Source organism: Hemiscyllium ocellatum, chromosome 31, assembly GCF_020745735.1.
Source record: "Hemiscyllium ocellatum isolate sHemOce1 chromosome 31, sHemOce1.pat.X.cur, whole genome shotgun sequence".
Taxonomy (NCBI): domain Eukaryota; kingdom Metazoa; phylum Chordata; class Chondrichthyes; order Orectolobiformes; family Hemiscylliidae; genus Hemiscyllium; species Hemiscyllium ocellatum.
The window spans coordinates 14,153,929-14,169,552 of record NC_083431.1 but is presented as its reverse complement, the minus strand read 5'-3'; the positions used below and the strand labels follow the sequence as shown (position 1 = coordinate 14,169,552).

At 40.3% G+C, this 15,624-nt stretch overlaps 1 protein-coding gene across 1 annotated transcript in view; it reads right to left on the bottom strand.

Annotated features, from left to right (window-relative positions):
- sgsm2 (small G protein signaling modulator 2) overlaps window positions 1–15,624 on the bottom strand; it is a 205,217-nt gene that overhangs the window by 20,443 nt on the left and 169,150 nt on the right. The window contains exons 11-13 of the mRNA XM_060847946.1: window positions 15,202–15,334; window positions 12,261–12,395; window positions 1,456–1,609 (exon numbers count right to left, since the gene is read on the bottom strand). Coding sequence (XP_060703929.1) covers window positions 1,456–1,609; window positions 12,261–12,395; window positions 15,202–15,334 — 422 coding nt within the window. The remainder of the gene's footprint in view (window positions 1–1,455; window positions 1,610–12,260; window positions 12,396–15,201; window positions 15,335–15,624) is intronic.

Genomic DNA, 15,624 nt, shown 5'->3' with positions numbered 1-15,624 from the left:
GATTCAGAAGTAAGCAGCATCCAGAAAAAGTTAATCAGAAGGCTTCACTCTTGGCCAATATTTGAGTATGTTGACAAAAATATTTGCCATAGTCAGATTCAACTATAATTAGACTAAAATCACAATGTTAATTTGTACTTCCTTTAAATAAAACAGTCAATCCAATAAATTTGTGCCAGCAACAAGTCTAGACAATGATTTATTTGAATTGCTGATCCACATATGGGGTGGTACAGTGGTTCAGTGGTTAGCACTGCAGCCTCACAGCACCAGGGACCTGGGTTCGATTCCTGCCTCAGGCGACTGTGTGGAGTTTGCACATTCTCCCAGTGTCTACATGGGTTTCCTCTGGGTGCTCCAGTTTCTCCCACATTCCAAAGATGCGCAAGTTAGGTGAATTGGCCATGCTAAATTACCAAGTGCCGGTGTGGACTTGCTGGGCTGAAGGGCCTGTTTCCATACTGTAGGGAATCTAATCTAATCTAGACATTGAAAACCTGACTTCAGAGCAGCAAGTGGTGCTACTATTTACTTCAGCATCACTGGGCCAGAAAAAGACAAAGCCAAGGTTGTTGAGTAGTAAACAACTCCCTTTTCATTGTATGAACTGACTACAAAGATAGACATTTTGCCTTTTCTTGTCCAGTAATTTCCATGTTCCTGCTCTCAATCATTTCCAGTGAATCATGCTAGAAAATGCACACATTTGAATATTAAGAGCGAGCAATGGATAGGACTCAACAAGGTTAGTTCATCTGGTCAGCTGTGAAAAATGAACATCTGATAGAGGCAGAGATCTACTAGTACCCTCAACACATTTCCTGATAGAAGTCAGGTTCTTCAGGAAAGCTTTGTAATTGCATCTCATCCAATTTTCCACTTCCTGAGCTCTTACGTCTATGTACCTGTTTGTAAGCTCTCGGATTGCAGGACTCAATTCTTAGCCAGAAAACAAATTGATTCTAAAGCTTCCACTGTCCTTTCCCAAAGATAAATAACCAGGAGTTATGGAATTACCTTCATTTGTTGTACAAGAACTCTGCCACCAATACAGATGATAGATTCTCTCATGATGGAGCCTGAGAGCTCAAAGCAAGATCAAGACAACCAGGTACATTCAACAGAATAATCACAGAGGAACTCCCCCTGTGTCCTGGCCAACATTCTGCTATCAACCAAAAACATAAAAAATCCATCGCTGTTTGGGAAGATTGGTGGAGGATGCACTGGTCAACATCATGATAAGTTATTATAACTCAAAGTAATTAATTGGTTGCACAGTCCTTCTATTCTAATGAGTAATACTTACTATGAAAGATTTTCCTTAAGTTCTAATAAGTCACATAGATAATGCTGGAATTAAGGTAAATTTATTATTTTGTTAAACCAGTGTATGTAATTGAAAGTGTTTCCTCTCAGGAAAGCTCTAATGAAATATTGTCCTGTTTTCTTTACCTGTCATTTCCACAGCTACAACAGTTGGGTAAGTCAAAGGGAGAACCACTGGTTGAGCAGGATAAACAAGAGGAACCTTGGCTACACAGATCTCCCAGTTGCCAAGGAAACTGATTTGCGCTGTATCCATGTATTTCCAACAATTCATTAGGATCTGAAAAAAAAACGAAATTTGGCATGCATTTTAGAGGAACTTTCATTCCCCCACCCTCCCACATCACTTCAAAAATAACGCAGTGTAATACTAGCTATTTTAGATCAAAAGTTACAGAACAACTTTGGGTGTGAAGGTTAATTGAAAAACTGTATTTTACAGTTGCACTTTAGTTTAAAAATAACTAATGAAGAGAAAATTCTCTAAGCAAGTAGTTTTAGTGTTTGGACGTGCAATCTCTCTCAATTTTGATGACTCTCTAAACCTTTCAATGTTGTTAAAATCCAAAACTTTTATGCTTTCCTTTAGAATTCTATGTTCAGGGATTAACTTCTTACAGGAATCATTTTATGTCGAGTACTTTAGAGATTTATTTATGTGGTTTATCTTGGTGTTATGCTTGAGCTTATTATGTAGGTTAGTGGGTACAATCATCTGAGGTGGCAGGAATCACAGCTGCAAACTGGAGACCCTACTTCCTCTTTCAGGGATGGCTCACTGAACGACAAAGTCTTATATAAGAAATCCACATGTAAAATGAAGTTAGAGACCAAAACAAAAACTGCAGATGCTGGAAACCGAAGTAGACAGCCAGCAGGCTGGAAGAACACAGCAAGCCACGCAACATCAGGAGAGGGAGAAGTCAATGTTTCGGGTATAATCCCTTTTTCTTCAGGATCTGAAGAAGGGTTATACCGGAAATGTTGACTTCTCCACCTCCTGATGCTGCCTGGCTTGCTGTGTTCTTCCAGCCTCATGCCGGTCTACATTAAAATTAAAGCACATGGGATTGTAGGTAGTGTATTGAGACGGACAGAAAATTGGATGGCAGAAAGGAAGCTAAGAGCGGGAATAAATGGGTCTTTCTCCAAATGCAGGCAGCGACTGGAGGGGTACCACAGGGATCAGTGCTAAGTTCCCAGTTATTCACAACGTATATTAATGATTTGGATGAGTGAACTAAACGTAATATCTCTAAATTTGCAGATGACACAAAACTGGATGGGTGAACAAGCTGTGAGGAGGATGCTGAGATGCTTCAGTGTGATTTCAACAAGTCCATCGAGTGGGTAGATGCATGGCAGATGAAGTACAATAAAGTCATACAGCATGGAAACAGACCCTTTGGTCCAACCAGTCCATGCCAACCATGTTCCCAAACTAAACTAGCCCCACCTGCCTGCGCTTGGCCCGTATCTCTCCAAACCTTTCCTATTCGTGTACTTATCCAAATGTCTGCATCCACCACTTTCTCTGTCAGTTCATTATACACACTAACCACTCTCTGTCTAAAATATTTGTCCCTCATGTCTTTTTTAAATCTTTCTACTCTCACCTTAAAAATATGCCATCTAGTTTTAAACTCCCCCAACCTAGGGAAAAACCCCTTGTCTTTCACCTTGTCTTCCCTCATGGTTTTATAAACCTCAATAACGTCATTCCTCAACCTCTACATTCCAATGAAAAAAATCCTTTCCAGTCTATTTTTTTATATCTCAAACCCTCCATTTCTGACAACATTCTGGTAAATCTTTTGTAACACTCTTCAGTTTAATAATAACAGGGTGAGTAGAACTACACACAGCATTCCAAAAGAGGCCCTCCAACATCTTGCACAATCTCAATATGACGTCCCAACTCCTATACTCAAAGGTCTGAGCAATGAAGGCAAGTGTGCTAAATATCTTCTTAATCACTCTATTGATTGATAATGCAAATTTCAAAGAATTACGTACTTGTACCCCTAGGTCTCACTCTCTCTCTCCAAAACTATCCAAGGTTCTACCATCAACTGTATAAGTCTTGTCCTTGTTTGGATTTTCAAAAAAAAAAACCCTCATATTTATCCAAATTAAACTCCATCTGCTACTTCTCAGCTCATTGGCCCAATTAATCAAGATCTCTATAATCTTAGATAACCTTCTTCACTGTCCACTATACCACAAATTTTAGTATCATCTGCAAACTTTAATAACCGTGCCTCTTATATAAATGATTTGAATGAGAATATAGATGACAACCAAAACTGGACCCAGTACCAATCCCGGTAGAACAGCACTGGTCAGAGGTCTCCAGTCTGAAAAACAACCCTCCACTACCACCCACTGTCTCCTTCCATGAAGCCAATTATGTATCCAATTAGCAAGCTAACCCTGAATTCCATGTGATCTAACTTTATTAATTAGTCTACCATATGGAACCTTGTCAAAGGTTTTATTAAAGTCTGAGTAAAAAATGTCTACTGCTCTGCCCTCATCAATCTTTTTGGTTACTTCAATAAAAACTCAATCCAGTTTGTGAGACATGATTTTCCTACTAAGTGGATACAGGTGAGGATATCCACATCGAGAGCAAAAGCAAGAAGGTGGATTATCTGAATGGTTATAAATTGAGAAAAGGGAATGTGTATTGAGACCTGGGTGTCTTCGTACACAAGTCGTTGAAAGTAAGCATGTGGAGATCCAAGATGGCGGTGACTCAGCAAGTCTGAGTTTACAGTGCTCTTCCCAAAACCTGGGTAAAGTGAGTTACTCACCCCCACCACACTTACCAAACCACCCAAAAAATTTTCTAACCTTAATTAGCTGCTTACTATTATATTTAAGCAGTTTAATATTAAGTGGATAATGAGTAAACCAAAGGGATCCCGCAGCTCTCAGAAAACAAAGACCCCTCCCCCACCCTCCTCCGGCTGCAGCTGATGTAAAAACAGGCCTTGAAGAGATGATTGCCAGGCTGGAAACGACACTCGTCAATTTCATCGCAGAATCCAGACAGAGATGGAACTCATTCGAAGAAAAGCTGCAGAAACACAGCCAGGCTCTCGAGGAATTACAGGGCCGAGTGAAGGGGGCGGAGCTAAAGGCCACGACCTCCGAGGCTGCAGCACAAACAGCTGCAGAACAGGTGCGAGCTCTGGAGCAGAGAGTCCGGGCCTTTGAAATTTACATGGATGACCTGGATAATAGAAATCGGAGAAAGAATATCCGTTCTGGGCCTCCCTGAACAAGACGAGAAGGGACAGTTAGCAGTATTTCTGGAGAGATGGTTGCCCCAGCTTTTAAACCTGGGGGCTGAAACTGACCGGGTAAGGGTGGAGTGGGCCTACCGGGTCGCAGTACGCGGATCTGGCCCAAACCAGCGCCCACGTCCGGTCCTGTTCCGGCTGCAGAGTTATAGGGAGAGGCAGATACTCCTGGATGCCTCCAGAAAGCTTGGAAAGGATCCTAAAGCTATGATTCATGAAGGATCCAAGATTATGTTATTTCAGGACTTCTCCCCGGCTTTGGCACGAAGGAGGAAGGCGTTTGATGAGGTGAAGAAATGTCTAAGGAACTTAGATATTCAATACACCTTACACTACCCAGCGACGTTATGCTTTACCCACGAAGGATCCGAGTATAATTTTAGATCACCAGAAGAGGCTAAGGAACTTTTAGACTCGTTTAAATAAATCGTAAGAGACAATTTATGTTGGTTTGCCTCTCCCACACTCCGTGGGGAGAAGTGGATACTTTACTTTACTTTTGCTTCTGGGAGCAGGGTTGTCTTCCCTTGCTATTTTATGTTATTATACTTAACTGTAATCTGTTGGAGTTGTAATTTTATAGTTATGTGTGTTTGTACGTGGCATTGATGCTATCAGATATACTCAGGTATGGGTGGGGAGGGGTGGGGGTGGGGCGCTCACTGTTAACTCTAGCTCGGTATTATATCTAAATCCTATTAAGGAGCGCCCGGGTCAAGGGTGGGACACTGTTTGGGAGAGGATATGGTGGACCTTTAGAAAGGAAGTAAGGCCCCCTGAGAACAAGGGGGAGGATCTCCATTCAAACATGTTTTATTTTTTTTGTTCTTATTGTTTGGAAATAGTTTCCTTTTTATTATACTGTTATGAGTGTATTAGCGAACATTTTCTCTTGTTTGAAGGATGTAAGTGACTCAACTATACACTCTGGATAATTGTGGATTAGATTAGTAGTTAACTGAGTTTCATTGTTTTTCTTTCTTCTTTAGTATCATTCCTTTGAATTTTGATGATTATATATTTAAGATCTATTTTTATATTAATGTTTGTGCTTGAAAGTTCTGTTTATTTTTGTAAATCTGTCAAAATATTAAATTTCTAATAAAAATATCTTTAAAAAAAAAGAAAGTAAGCATGTAGTGCGACAAGGCGCTATGTTGGTCTTCATAGAGAGAGGATTCCAGTACAGGAACAGGGATGCCTTGATGCAACTTTACAGGGCTTGATGAAATGATACCTGGAATATTGTGCAGGTTTGGTCTTATTTGAGGAAGGATGGATGTTCTAGCTATTCAGGTTTACCAGATTGACTCCTGTACAAAAGAGGTTGAATCAGTTAGGATCATATTCACTGGAGTTCTGAAGAATAAAGGGTATCTCATAGAAAGCTATGAAATTCTAACAGGACTAGACACAGTAGATGCAGGAAGGATGTTCCTGATGACGGGGGAGTCCAGAACTAGGGGTAGCAATCTAATGATCGGGAGTAAGTCATTTAGGACTGAGATAAGGCGAGATTTCTTCCCACCAGAGGTTGGCAAGCCTGGGAAATTGTGTATCACAGAATGCAGCCAAGGACAAAACATTGTAAAATTTCAAGAAAGAGTTGGATAAAGCACTTGGGGCTAAAGGGTCAAAGGATATGGGGAGAAGATGGGAACAGGTTATGAAGTTGGATAGTCATCCATGATCAGAATAAATGGTGGAGCATGCTCAATGAGCCAAATGGACTACTGCTGCTTCTATTTTCTATATTCCTGTGTGACATACCAAGCATGCATTAATGAGGCTATGAGTGAGTCTTCTTCACTGGAATCAAGACTCTGTAATTGGAAATCCTTTCCAACAATCTCTGCTGGCTGATTATAGGCCAGCAGTTCTTGCACTCAGCACTGTTACGGAGGCAGTCTTCATTGCTGACAAAACATAGTTCTAGGATCACTGACGATCCAGTGAACAGATATAAGGGATGGTACAGTGGCTCAGCGGTTAGCACTGCTGCCTAACAGTGTCAGGGACTCAGTTTAGATTCCACCCTTGGATTTCCTCCTGGTGCTCTGGTTTCCTCCCACAGTCCAAAGATGTGCAGGTTAGGTGGATTAGACATGCTAAATAGCCCATAGTGTCCGGGGATGTGCAGGTTAGGAGGATTAGCCATGGGAAATGCAGGGTTACAGGGATAGGGCAGGAGGGTGGGTTAATCTACAGAGGATTGGTGGGGACTCAATGGGCCTGTTTCCACACTATAAGGATTTTACGATCCTAAGTAAAATAAGGGGTGGGGGGGGGGGGTAAGTTCTTACATTGAGAGGTCATGGAGAAAGGAAGTTGGGAGGTTGCATTTCAGAAGAAATGACAACACTGTGCAGGTTAGTAGCTATTAGGAATGGTGCATGGTTACACGAACTCTGGCAGCTGGGTTAATCCTAGAGGCGGCAGGCTTAAGCTTGAGTGGTTTGTAATTAGTCACCGAGAGACTTCAATTGGTGACATGATGGAAGAGTTGACATGCCTTCCTGCCAAAAACAATATTGGTGAAGGCAGGAAAGTAGTGAGGTTTGGGTATACCGCTACCCTGTCCTCAGAAAATACCTCTCCCAATCCAAGTTTGCTACCTGTGGAAGCAGACAATTCCACCCAGTTTCTCAGTGAGGAGCCATTTGTATTAGACCTTCTTTTTCGAATCCCGATATGGTCTTCACGTGCCAGTCAAATTGCAACCTTCCTTGTGTCCCTTATCAGGTAAGGGGTGAGTTGTTCAGTTCACTCAGCATCACTTCTATAATCAGAGGATGAAGTGTTGGATCTTAATGAGGGATTTGTGCCAGATTTCTGCTCAGCTAGAAATAAATCTGCAAGGTGCTCTATCTGGGAACTTGTTAGCTGCCCACAAAGAAACTGGAAGACAAGATTGTCAGATAACATGGAAGAAAGGCTCAAGTTTGATTCTTGGTGTGCCAGTTTGTGAATCTTCACTCTAGCAGCATCTTAAGTGACAGAGTTAATCTCAGTGATCCTAGTCTGAATTGGAGGAGACACTAAAATAAGACACAGTTTCTTCTAGCTCTGATTCTGGTCCAGCCACCATTGCCAGATACCATGCATACTGGAACTCCTCAGTCAGCAACTCATTCTTCAAAGTCTTTCCACCATCTACAAGGCACAAGTCAGGAGTATAATAGAAATAATCCCCACTTGTCTGGATGAGTGCAGCTCCAACAATACTCAAGGAGTTTGATACCATTCAGCACAAAGGAGTATTTATTGCAACTCCATGTAACATCTTAAGCACAGCTTCCCCTGGCACCATTGCAGAGTGGCAACAGTATGCATCATCTACAAGATGTGCTGCAGCAAATGGTCAAGACACCTTCGACAACACTCCAAACCATGACCTCTACTACCTACACGCATGAGAACAACATCATCTGCAATATCTCCATACACTATCCTGATTTGGAACCATCTCACCACACCTTCACTATCACTGGGTTAAATCTTGGAACTCATTTCCTAATAGCACATCAGATAGATTATTTGAAGAACAGACTCAGGGTATCCGGGATGGGCAACAAAATGCTGACGCCCACATCCCTACGCCATAAAACAATAAGAAATTGTGTTGGGACATTCTGGAGTTCAATAGTGTTGCTTTTTCTCTCCCAGATGTGCTCCATTGTTTGCATTGGAAGAACAGTATGATTGCATTGATGGCCAGCACCTTTTAGCATCTGTTCAAAGCATATTAAGTAAAAGCTGGCAAGCTTACACCTAGGTGAGGGAAACATTCGTTATTCCGGGGGTGTGCTCAATAGTGATCAGGAGTGGGAATGATATCTGATCTTTCCCATACCTATCTGACAGAGACCACAGCCTAGATAGCTTAACTAGCTAAAATCAATTAAATCACCCTGGAGCATGACAAATTGGTTGCCAGAACTCATTTGACAGAAGAGTTCACGTATAAGCTAAACAAGAAAGGGCATTCTTCTCAATGTCTGGATTCCCGATTTGAAAACAGCATATTATCTAGCCCCAGTAAATAAAACAAAATTCTGCTGCTTTTATACTCATTTAAACTCACTTTGTTTGATTCTGAAAATCCTGTGTATTTTTAAATCACCTCCCACATGTAAATGGGGGAACTCAGCTCCTTATCCTAGCCACAGAATTCCAAAGCCAAGTTTCTTGTGCACCTACAATTCTATGGCCAAGTTTTGTTTTCAATGTAATCAGGGTTTTTGGCTCTTGGATGCTAGTCTGAGGTAAACAAACTCAAGCACAAAAGTAAACACAGCAAATACTGGAACCCCACACTTGGTTAGAGCGCCTCTATACAGGGAGGAAATTAGAATGAAATTTGACTTGAAATATTAACCCTTGCCTTCCCCTAAATGCAGAAGCTGCCCAACTAGTGAATGTTTCCAGTACCTTTTTTGGTATTATTCAGATTTACAGCATCTGCATTGCTTTGTGTTTTCTAGCATAAAATTGAGTCATCGATTTCAGCCCCTGCTGTAATTTAAATACTGTATGTCACATCCATCATAATGACAGAACTTTACTAAGAGTCTATAGGCGTTCTGTTGGGATGATGGAATTAGGAAAGCTGCCCACTCCTGATTGCTGTCTGGTCATCTCTGTTAGATGTGTATGTACGGCTACTGGACAAGGACAGAATCTGGACCAGCTGATGATCTCCATTGTTGAAAAGCTTGAGACTGTCAAATGTCTCAGGCTGCACATAGCTCTTGCACCAGCGATTTGGCTGCGTTTGGAAACATGGCCCAGCATGAGTCAATATGTGTAGGCGAAGGAGGAGTTGGAAAAATCTTCCAATAAAGGAGATGACTAGTACCTTACAATCCAGACACTAGAAGACCATGAAAATATCAGAAATGGCTAAATTGCTGAAATTGTCATGAGACAGTGCACAGAGCTAAACTGCTTATCGTAGAATTGCATTCTTTTTAAATTTGCAATATCTAAATGGGACTGGATGGAGTCAGAGCTTAAGAGCCTGTACTAATCACATTTCCGCAGGCATTTTACAGATGCAATTATTTATGATGCTGAAACCAAAAAGAAAAGGTTAAAAAAAATTATAGCAATGACGTGTTTTTGCTGCATTTTTAAAGCGTAAAGCTTTTAACCTGTTGTACATAGAACATGCGTTAGTGACACTAATTCAAAGCAGCTAGATTCATCATTGACATGAAGTAAAATTGGAGTCTTTCCATATTCTTGTCCAAAACATATACAGGACATAGAATTTTATGGTAATCAACTCCAATATGATTAAACTTGTATTGACAACATAACATCCATGGATTTTTAGTGAGAATTTCATCATGCATCGACAATATTGAGCGCACTTGACAAATAAAAACATACAGACCAGAATTTGAGTTAAAACCATCCCGTCACATTTACAATATATATTAAAAGTAAACAAACATCTTGGAGTGATTACAAGGGGATATTTTAATTTCAGGAGTTCAGAGGGCAATTATAACATGCTTGTGGTCCACACTCACTGGGATGCCATCTGAACTCTATTAGATGACTGCCTTGGGACCACTCTTGAATATTTGCTGTTTCCCCCCATACAAAAGGAGAGCACACAAGTGTAAAGTTCCACGTGCAACCAGGTAACTAAATCTAGCAGCAAAGGATAAATAAACCATAAATTAAAGAGGGTTGAAACAAGCATAATGGAAGGGAAGTGATCAACGCAACACCAGCTGAGATTACAAGAGCATCATACAACCACAGTCAAAACAACCAAAAGCAGCACAGTCCCCTGTAGCAAGGCAATGCAGCCAGACTGGGTGCTCAGCAAATCAAATAAAAACTATAAGTAATTTAAAAATAAAATCGTAACTAAAAGAAATGCTCTTCACCTTAATTCTTCAGGAAGCAGTTGGCCGACGTATCATTTACTGCAGCTTCTCATTGGTTGAGTTACAAAAAATTTCAGTGTATATTGCATCAGAATTTAAAGGATTTTAATTTTTTTTGTTTTTTTTTTGTTTGTGGAAGGTGTCACAAGAACCTGGTGAAATCAGAACCTCACAGAACCTAAAGACAAAAACGAAACCCGATGAAAGGTTGCCTGATAAATTGAGAAACCAAAATTAATTGAAAAATCACTTGGTGAAGAATTACAGTGAACAGCATTAGTTATTGAGGACTTTGGTTTAGTGGCCACATGCACAGTTCAAGCATGTTGCAAAAAATTAAAAGCAACGGCGAGCAAATGGGAAACAACAGTGTTGTCATTACCTTCAAATCGTCAACAGTGTATCTAAGAATGTAGTGATCTTTCTTTAAGAGATTTGTAGCTCTTAGTACACCAGCACCTGTAAATGAGTTAGCCATTCCTTCCCTCTGTCACCCACCTCCACCTTCCTCCTTCAAAACTATATCAGTGGAATACTGATAAAATAAAGTCACATTGTGCTGGTGCTTACGTAAGATTCATCTGTGTCCTATTTGAAAGAGGGTATTAAAGAAATGTGGATTCATGCATGTGTTACACACATATCGGGCATCAGTTCAGAAGAATTCAGCCCTTGTTTTGAGTACAAATGAAGGTGTCTGAGGTCAATGTAGAATTTGTAAAGGAGGTTGTGGGGAAAGAAACACAGGAATATTAACAATTAAATTCACATCCACTTCTGAAACTATAAAGGCTTAGAACATCTGAAAGATTTAGTTACATTTGAACATAAGTGTGATTAAATGGCACTAGTGAGTGGTTAAAAAAAAGAGTACTGAATAATAAAACTAGACTGATCGAACGTTTTATAAGTTACTGACTGTAGAATATAGTTATGCTCTCTGGCTTTAACTTAGCATTTTTAAAAATATTGAAGTGTAATATTTCAGTCAACATCATGTGAAAATGAATTTCTTTCTTTTTCTTTGATGATTCGCTCCTCTCTCAAAGATATTGATCTCTTGCTTGGGATGTAACGCGACAAAGTCAACCCCTGTTTGTTCTTTCACCCATTTGCAGCTGCAATCACCTGAGGCTAGACACTGAACATGATTTCCAGGGCATCAACAGATCCACCATGGTGCTGTCCTCACTATTCTCACCAAACCTTTAGTCACCTGTCCTCATGCGGTCCCATGTAAAATTTGATCTGTTCACATTTCAGTGAAGGACCCCGGGACATTTTGACAAGGGAAAGATACTACAAAAATACATGCTGTTGTTGTCTGTAGTTCTAACAAAGGTCACTAGATAGCAATTAGGGAACAATTGTTCTACCCTTGAAGCAAATAGTGCAGAGAGGCCGGGGCAAGAACACTACAAATGCTCAGCTAACGCTGACCCATTAGAGCTTATGATTTTCTTAGTCTATATATTTCTTCTGGTCAATGGTTAAACTCTGAATCATTAGTGGAGCCCATTAATCTACAGGGAAATGAAAATGAGCTTTAGGAGAAAAAAGAAAAAAAAGTGTACTAAAGGCTCAAATGGATCAAAAGAATTTCAATAGTTTTAACATCGGTAATGCCAACACTGTTGAACCTTGAGATGAGACTCTGTACGGTGCACTGCATTATCTTGCATATCACTTCAAGTGTGATTAGGCCAAACTGCATAAAAACCTTTCATCATTTTAGGAGCTGTGAGGTTCCGTGAGCAGATCATAGAAATCATTTCATGTAGCCTATCCTCGTCTTCCTCATCATCCTCGACAGAGACCGATCGGCTGGCAGCTAAGTGGTGGTAGTTAATAGTTACTGCTCAAAGAAAAGATTGAAAGGGCTGATGAGGAGCATACCTTCACTGTACAGTTCACTTACACACTGCTCCCGACAGCTAAAAACAGGCCAAAAATTGTGCTGTAACTTTTACAACTCGCATTAAAGCTGCATTGACCTGATTTAATTAATATATTCTTGCACCTTAAAATCTGTAATGCATTGCAGTTAGAAAATGCATTTCTATCCAATTTTGGCAACATATTTAGAAGGGATCAATCTCAACACACTCACAAGTATGAACACATTCATAGACATTTTCCTTCCCAAAATAGAACTTATAAAGAGGAATTTGCACCTCAGTAAGACCACATTTAATATTCACACATTATTCCAAAATGTTGGTCTCACTCAAGGTAGCTTTACAACGGGCCTCAATGGCTTTTTAAGCAAGCTAAAATAATTCCTCTGATTGACACATGGTAATTCTGACTGGAATGAAGCATCTGTGAATATTACCAGCTTGGTTGTGACACCTCGGTTGTGATAGCACACACAATCAAGTCTTACATCATAAGGCCGAAAAGTGGATGGAGGCGATTAGGTCTTGATTTTGGACATTTGTTGAGAAAAGTCTATCACCACAATAAAAGGAAGATTTGGAGAAACTATTATGGAACAAAAAAAGAAGTCTTGGATGGATGTACAAATACACTCCCTTTCTTGAGCTAGAAATATGACTGCTCATTAAAAATTGCAAGAATTAGCTGTGGAAGGTTTTGCTTCATCATGTGTGGACCGCAGGAGATGGGTGGGGGAGATACTAAATGAATATTTGCATCAGTGTTCACTGTGAAGAAGGATAGAGTACGTGGGGAAATAAATAGCGAAAATAGAAAGATATTTTCAATTAACCTCTTCAGACACGTTTTTACACATCTCTGGAGCAGGTGGGACTTGAACCCCAATTCCTGATCCTGAGGTTGGGACACTACCAGTGCACCACTAGAACTCTCCTTGGTCTTGATATAGAGGCCTATCTGACTCTCCATAATCTCAAAGTTAAACACTCAACTAAGATAGTGGGGAGAGAAAAAGCCACAGGTATTGCAACTGTCATAAGTGGAGAATTCATTTTGTGGGTTTACCTTTTTTTTAATCCCTTCTCATTGATTTCTCTCCTTCACGTGTTCTATTTGGTACCCTTCAGATGTTATGTGCTGCCAGTCATGTACTTCTGTTTACTCTTTAGTGGTCACTCCTTTTTCTAGATTGACTATTCAAGTGTCAGTGTTGCCAATGGAGAAGCACATACAGGACTCTTGTGGGACAGATGCTCGCTTCCCCATTAAGCCTTAACTTTGATGCTTAATAGCTGACTCATGAATTCGTCAATCAACCCATTTGCTTTGAAGAGGAATGAATCTGTGACTTGCTTGTTGCAGTTATTCCCTGCAAATTAAGTGCATTGTTTCTGGGCTTAAGTCACTCTTTGACACCTCGAAATGGCACCCCAAGCCACTGAAATGTAGTTTTTGAGAGAGACCAGGTGTTTAGCTACAGTTGATGCTAGATCAGTGACATGCCGCTGGTGCAACCCCCGCTGATAAAAAGGAACCATCAGAAATAATGTCTATGATTTAATTGGAAGCAAGGTGTTGTGATTCCATAAAGACATATAGTGTAAAGGGAGGTTGTCTGTACACTCCCCTGCCCCATCTCATCCTTTGTCCTACCTCCTGGTTATCTCTTTGCTCTGACTGATTGCTCATGGCTCAGTCACAATGGCAGACCAAGCATACCCATGTTGCTAGAGGAAGTTTGTGCTGAAGACCTGGGAAGATATTATACTCTTGTTTTCAAAAATAAACTAATGCAAAACTGAAGGTTGAGAGGTGAACTCCCCACTGTCAATGCTAACTCCTTGGGACCAAGATTAATCAAAGGAACCAACAGATTTTTACTTTTCAAAATTTGAAACTTGTGCTCTCAAGGTTTTCCACGCGAGTTAATTATCCCTACACAGGGTATATTAATTCCAAATAAACCAGTGCAGGGCTAGTGAACTAGATCAGGGAAATAGGTTTCAGCAGGGTAGTTCTTTATCGATTAACACGATGGGCAAAATGGCCTCATTCTGTGTTACAAATTTTCCATGATTTCTACAACACTTACCTCAATACTCTCCATTAAAATGCTGAAACTTATTGTAACAGGAGACATTTAGAACCTTTTAAATCCATATTCTAGCTTCCATCTCTCCACTTCTTCTCATGCCTTACAAAGGCACATTACATACATACTACAGCTTCTGCTCATCCCAAACAATAACTTAAAATCTAAAGAAGTGTAAGACGACTTTAATTCTTCTTATGGTCAATAGTTTTGGCTGAATCCCTGCCAAACATGTACACAAGTGTAAAATCTATCAAAGAAATCACTCACTAATTCAGTCCAATGGAGATTTGTCTCCAACTGGTAAAATGGCCACAGGTTGCCTGCCTGGTCTCTGCAAGATAGAAAATTCCAGGAAGTGCACAGTGCAAATGGCAAGTTAAAGCTGCCTGGGCACATGAACTCAACTGACACAGTTCCTGGGAGATTTCACCTGGTTCTCTTTCTCATTCAAATTGAACACAGACTTGTTGGTGAGAGATCCCATGTCCCTTACTGTCCAGTAATTCCAGATTAAGGCAACAAATCAGCAAATGAACGTCTACCAAAATCGGGAAATATCTGCACTTTAATGAACGAGGAATGTCAAGAATGGAGCAATAATATTAAACTTCAGAAATCATCTGAGAATCAGCAGATAACAGAACAGCAACAATGAACATAAACTCACCATAGTCATTCTTCTGTCCAGGATAAATTATTCTGAATACATAATCTGTAGCTATTTCTTCCTCCATCTGTTCTTCTGGGTCCATGGATTTGGCTCTGCTGTTTCTTTTCCGTAGTTTTGGAAATACCTTGCCCTTAGTGTTTGGGAATTTCAGCAGTTAGTTGTGTTGCTAACTACTAAGTTTGCCTAAGCATCACACTACTCATGAATCAGTTGAAAAGCAATAAGACAGACTTGTACTTATATACCACCATTCACAACGCTGGGTGTTTCAAAAGTGTTTTATGGATAATTCAGGACTTTACAGAAGTGTGGTCACTCTTGTAATGGAGCAGCCAATATACTCTCAGCTCTCCAGGACTGTTATGTGCAACACTCAGGCTCTCTCCACTGTTTTAAATGAGAAATGATAGTTTAGACAAA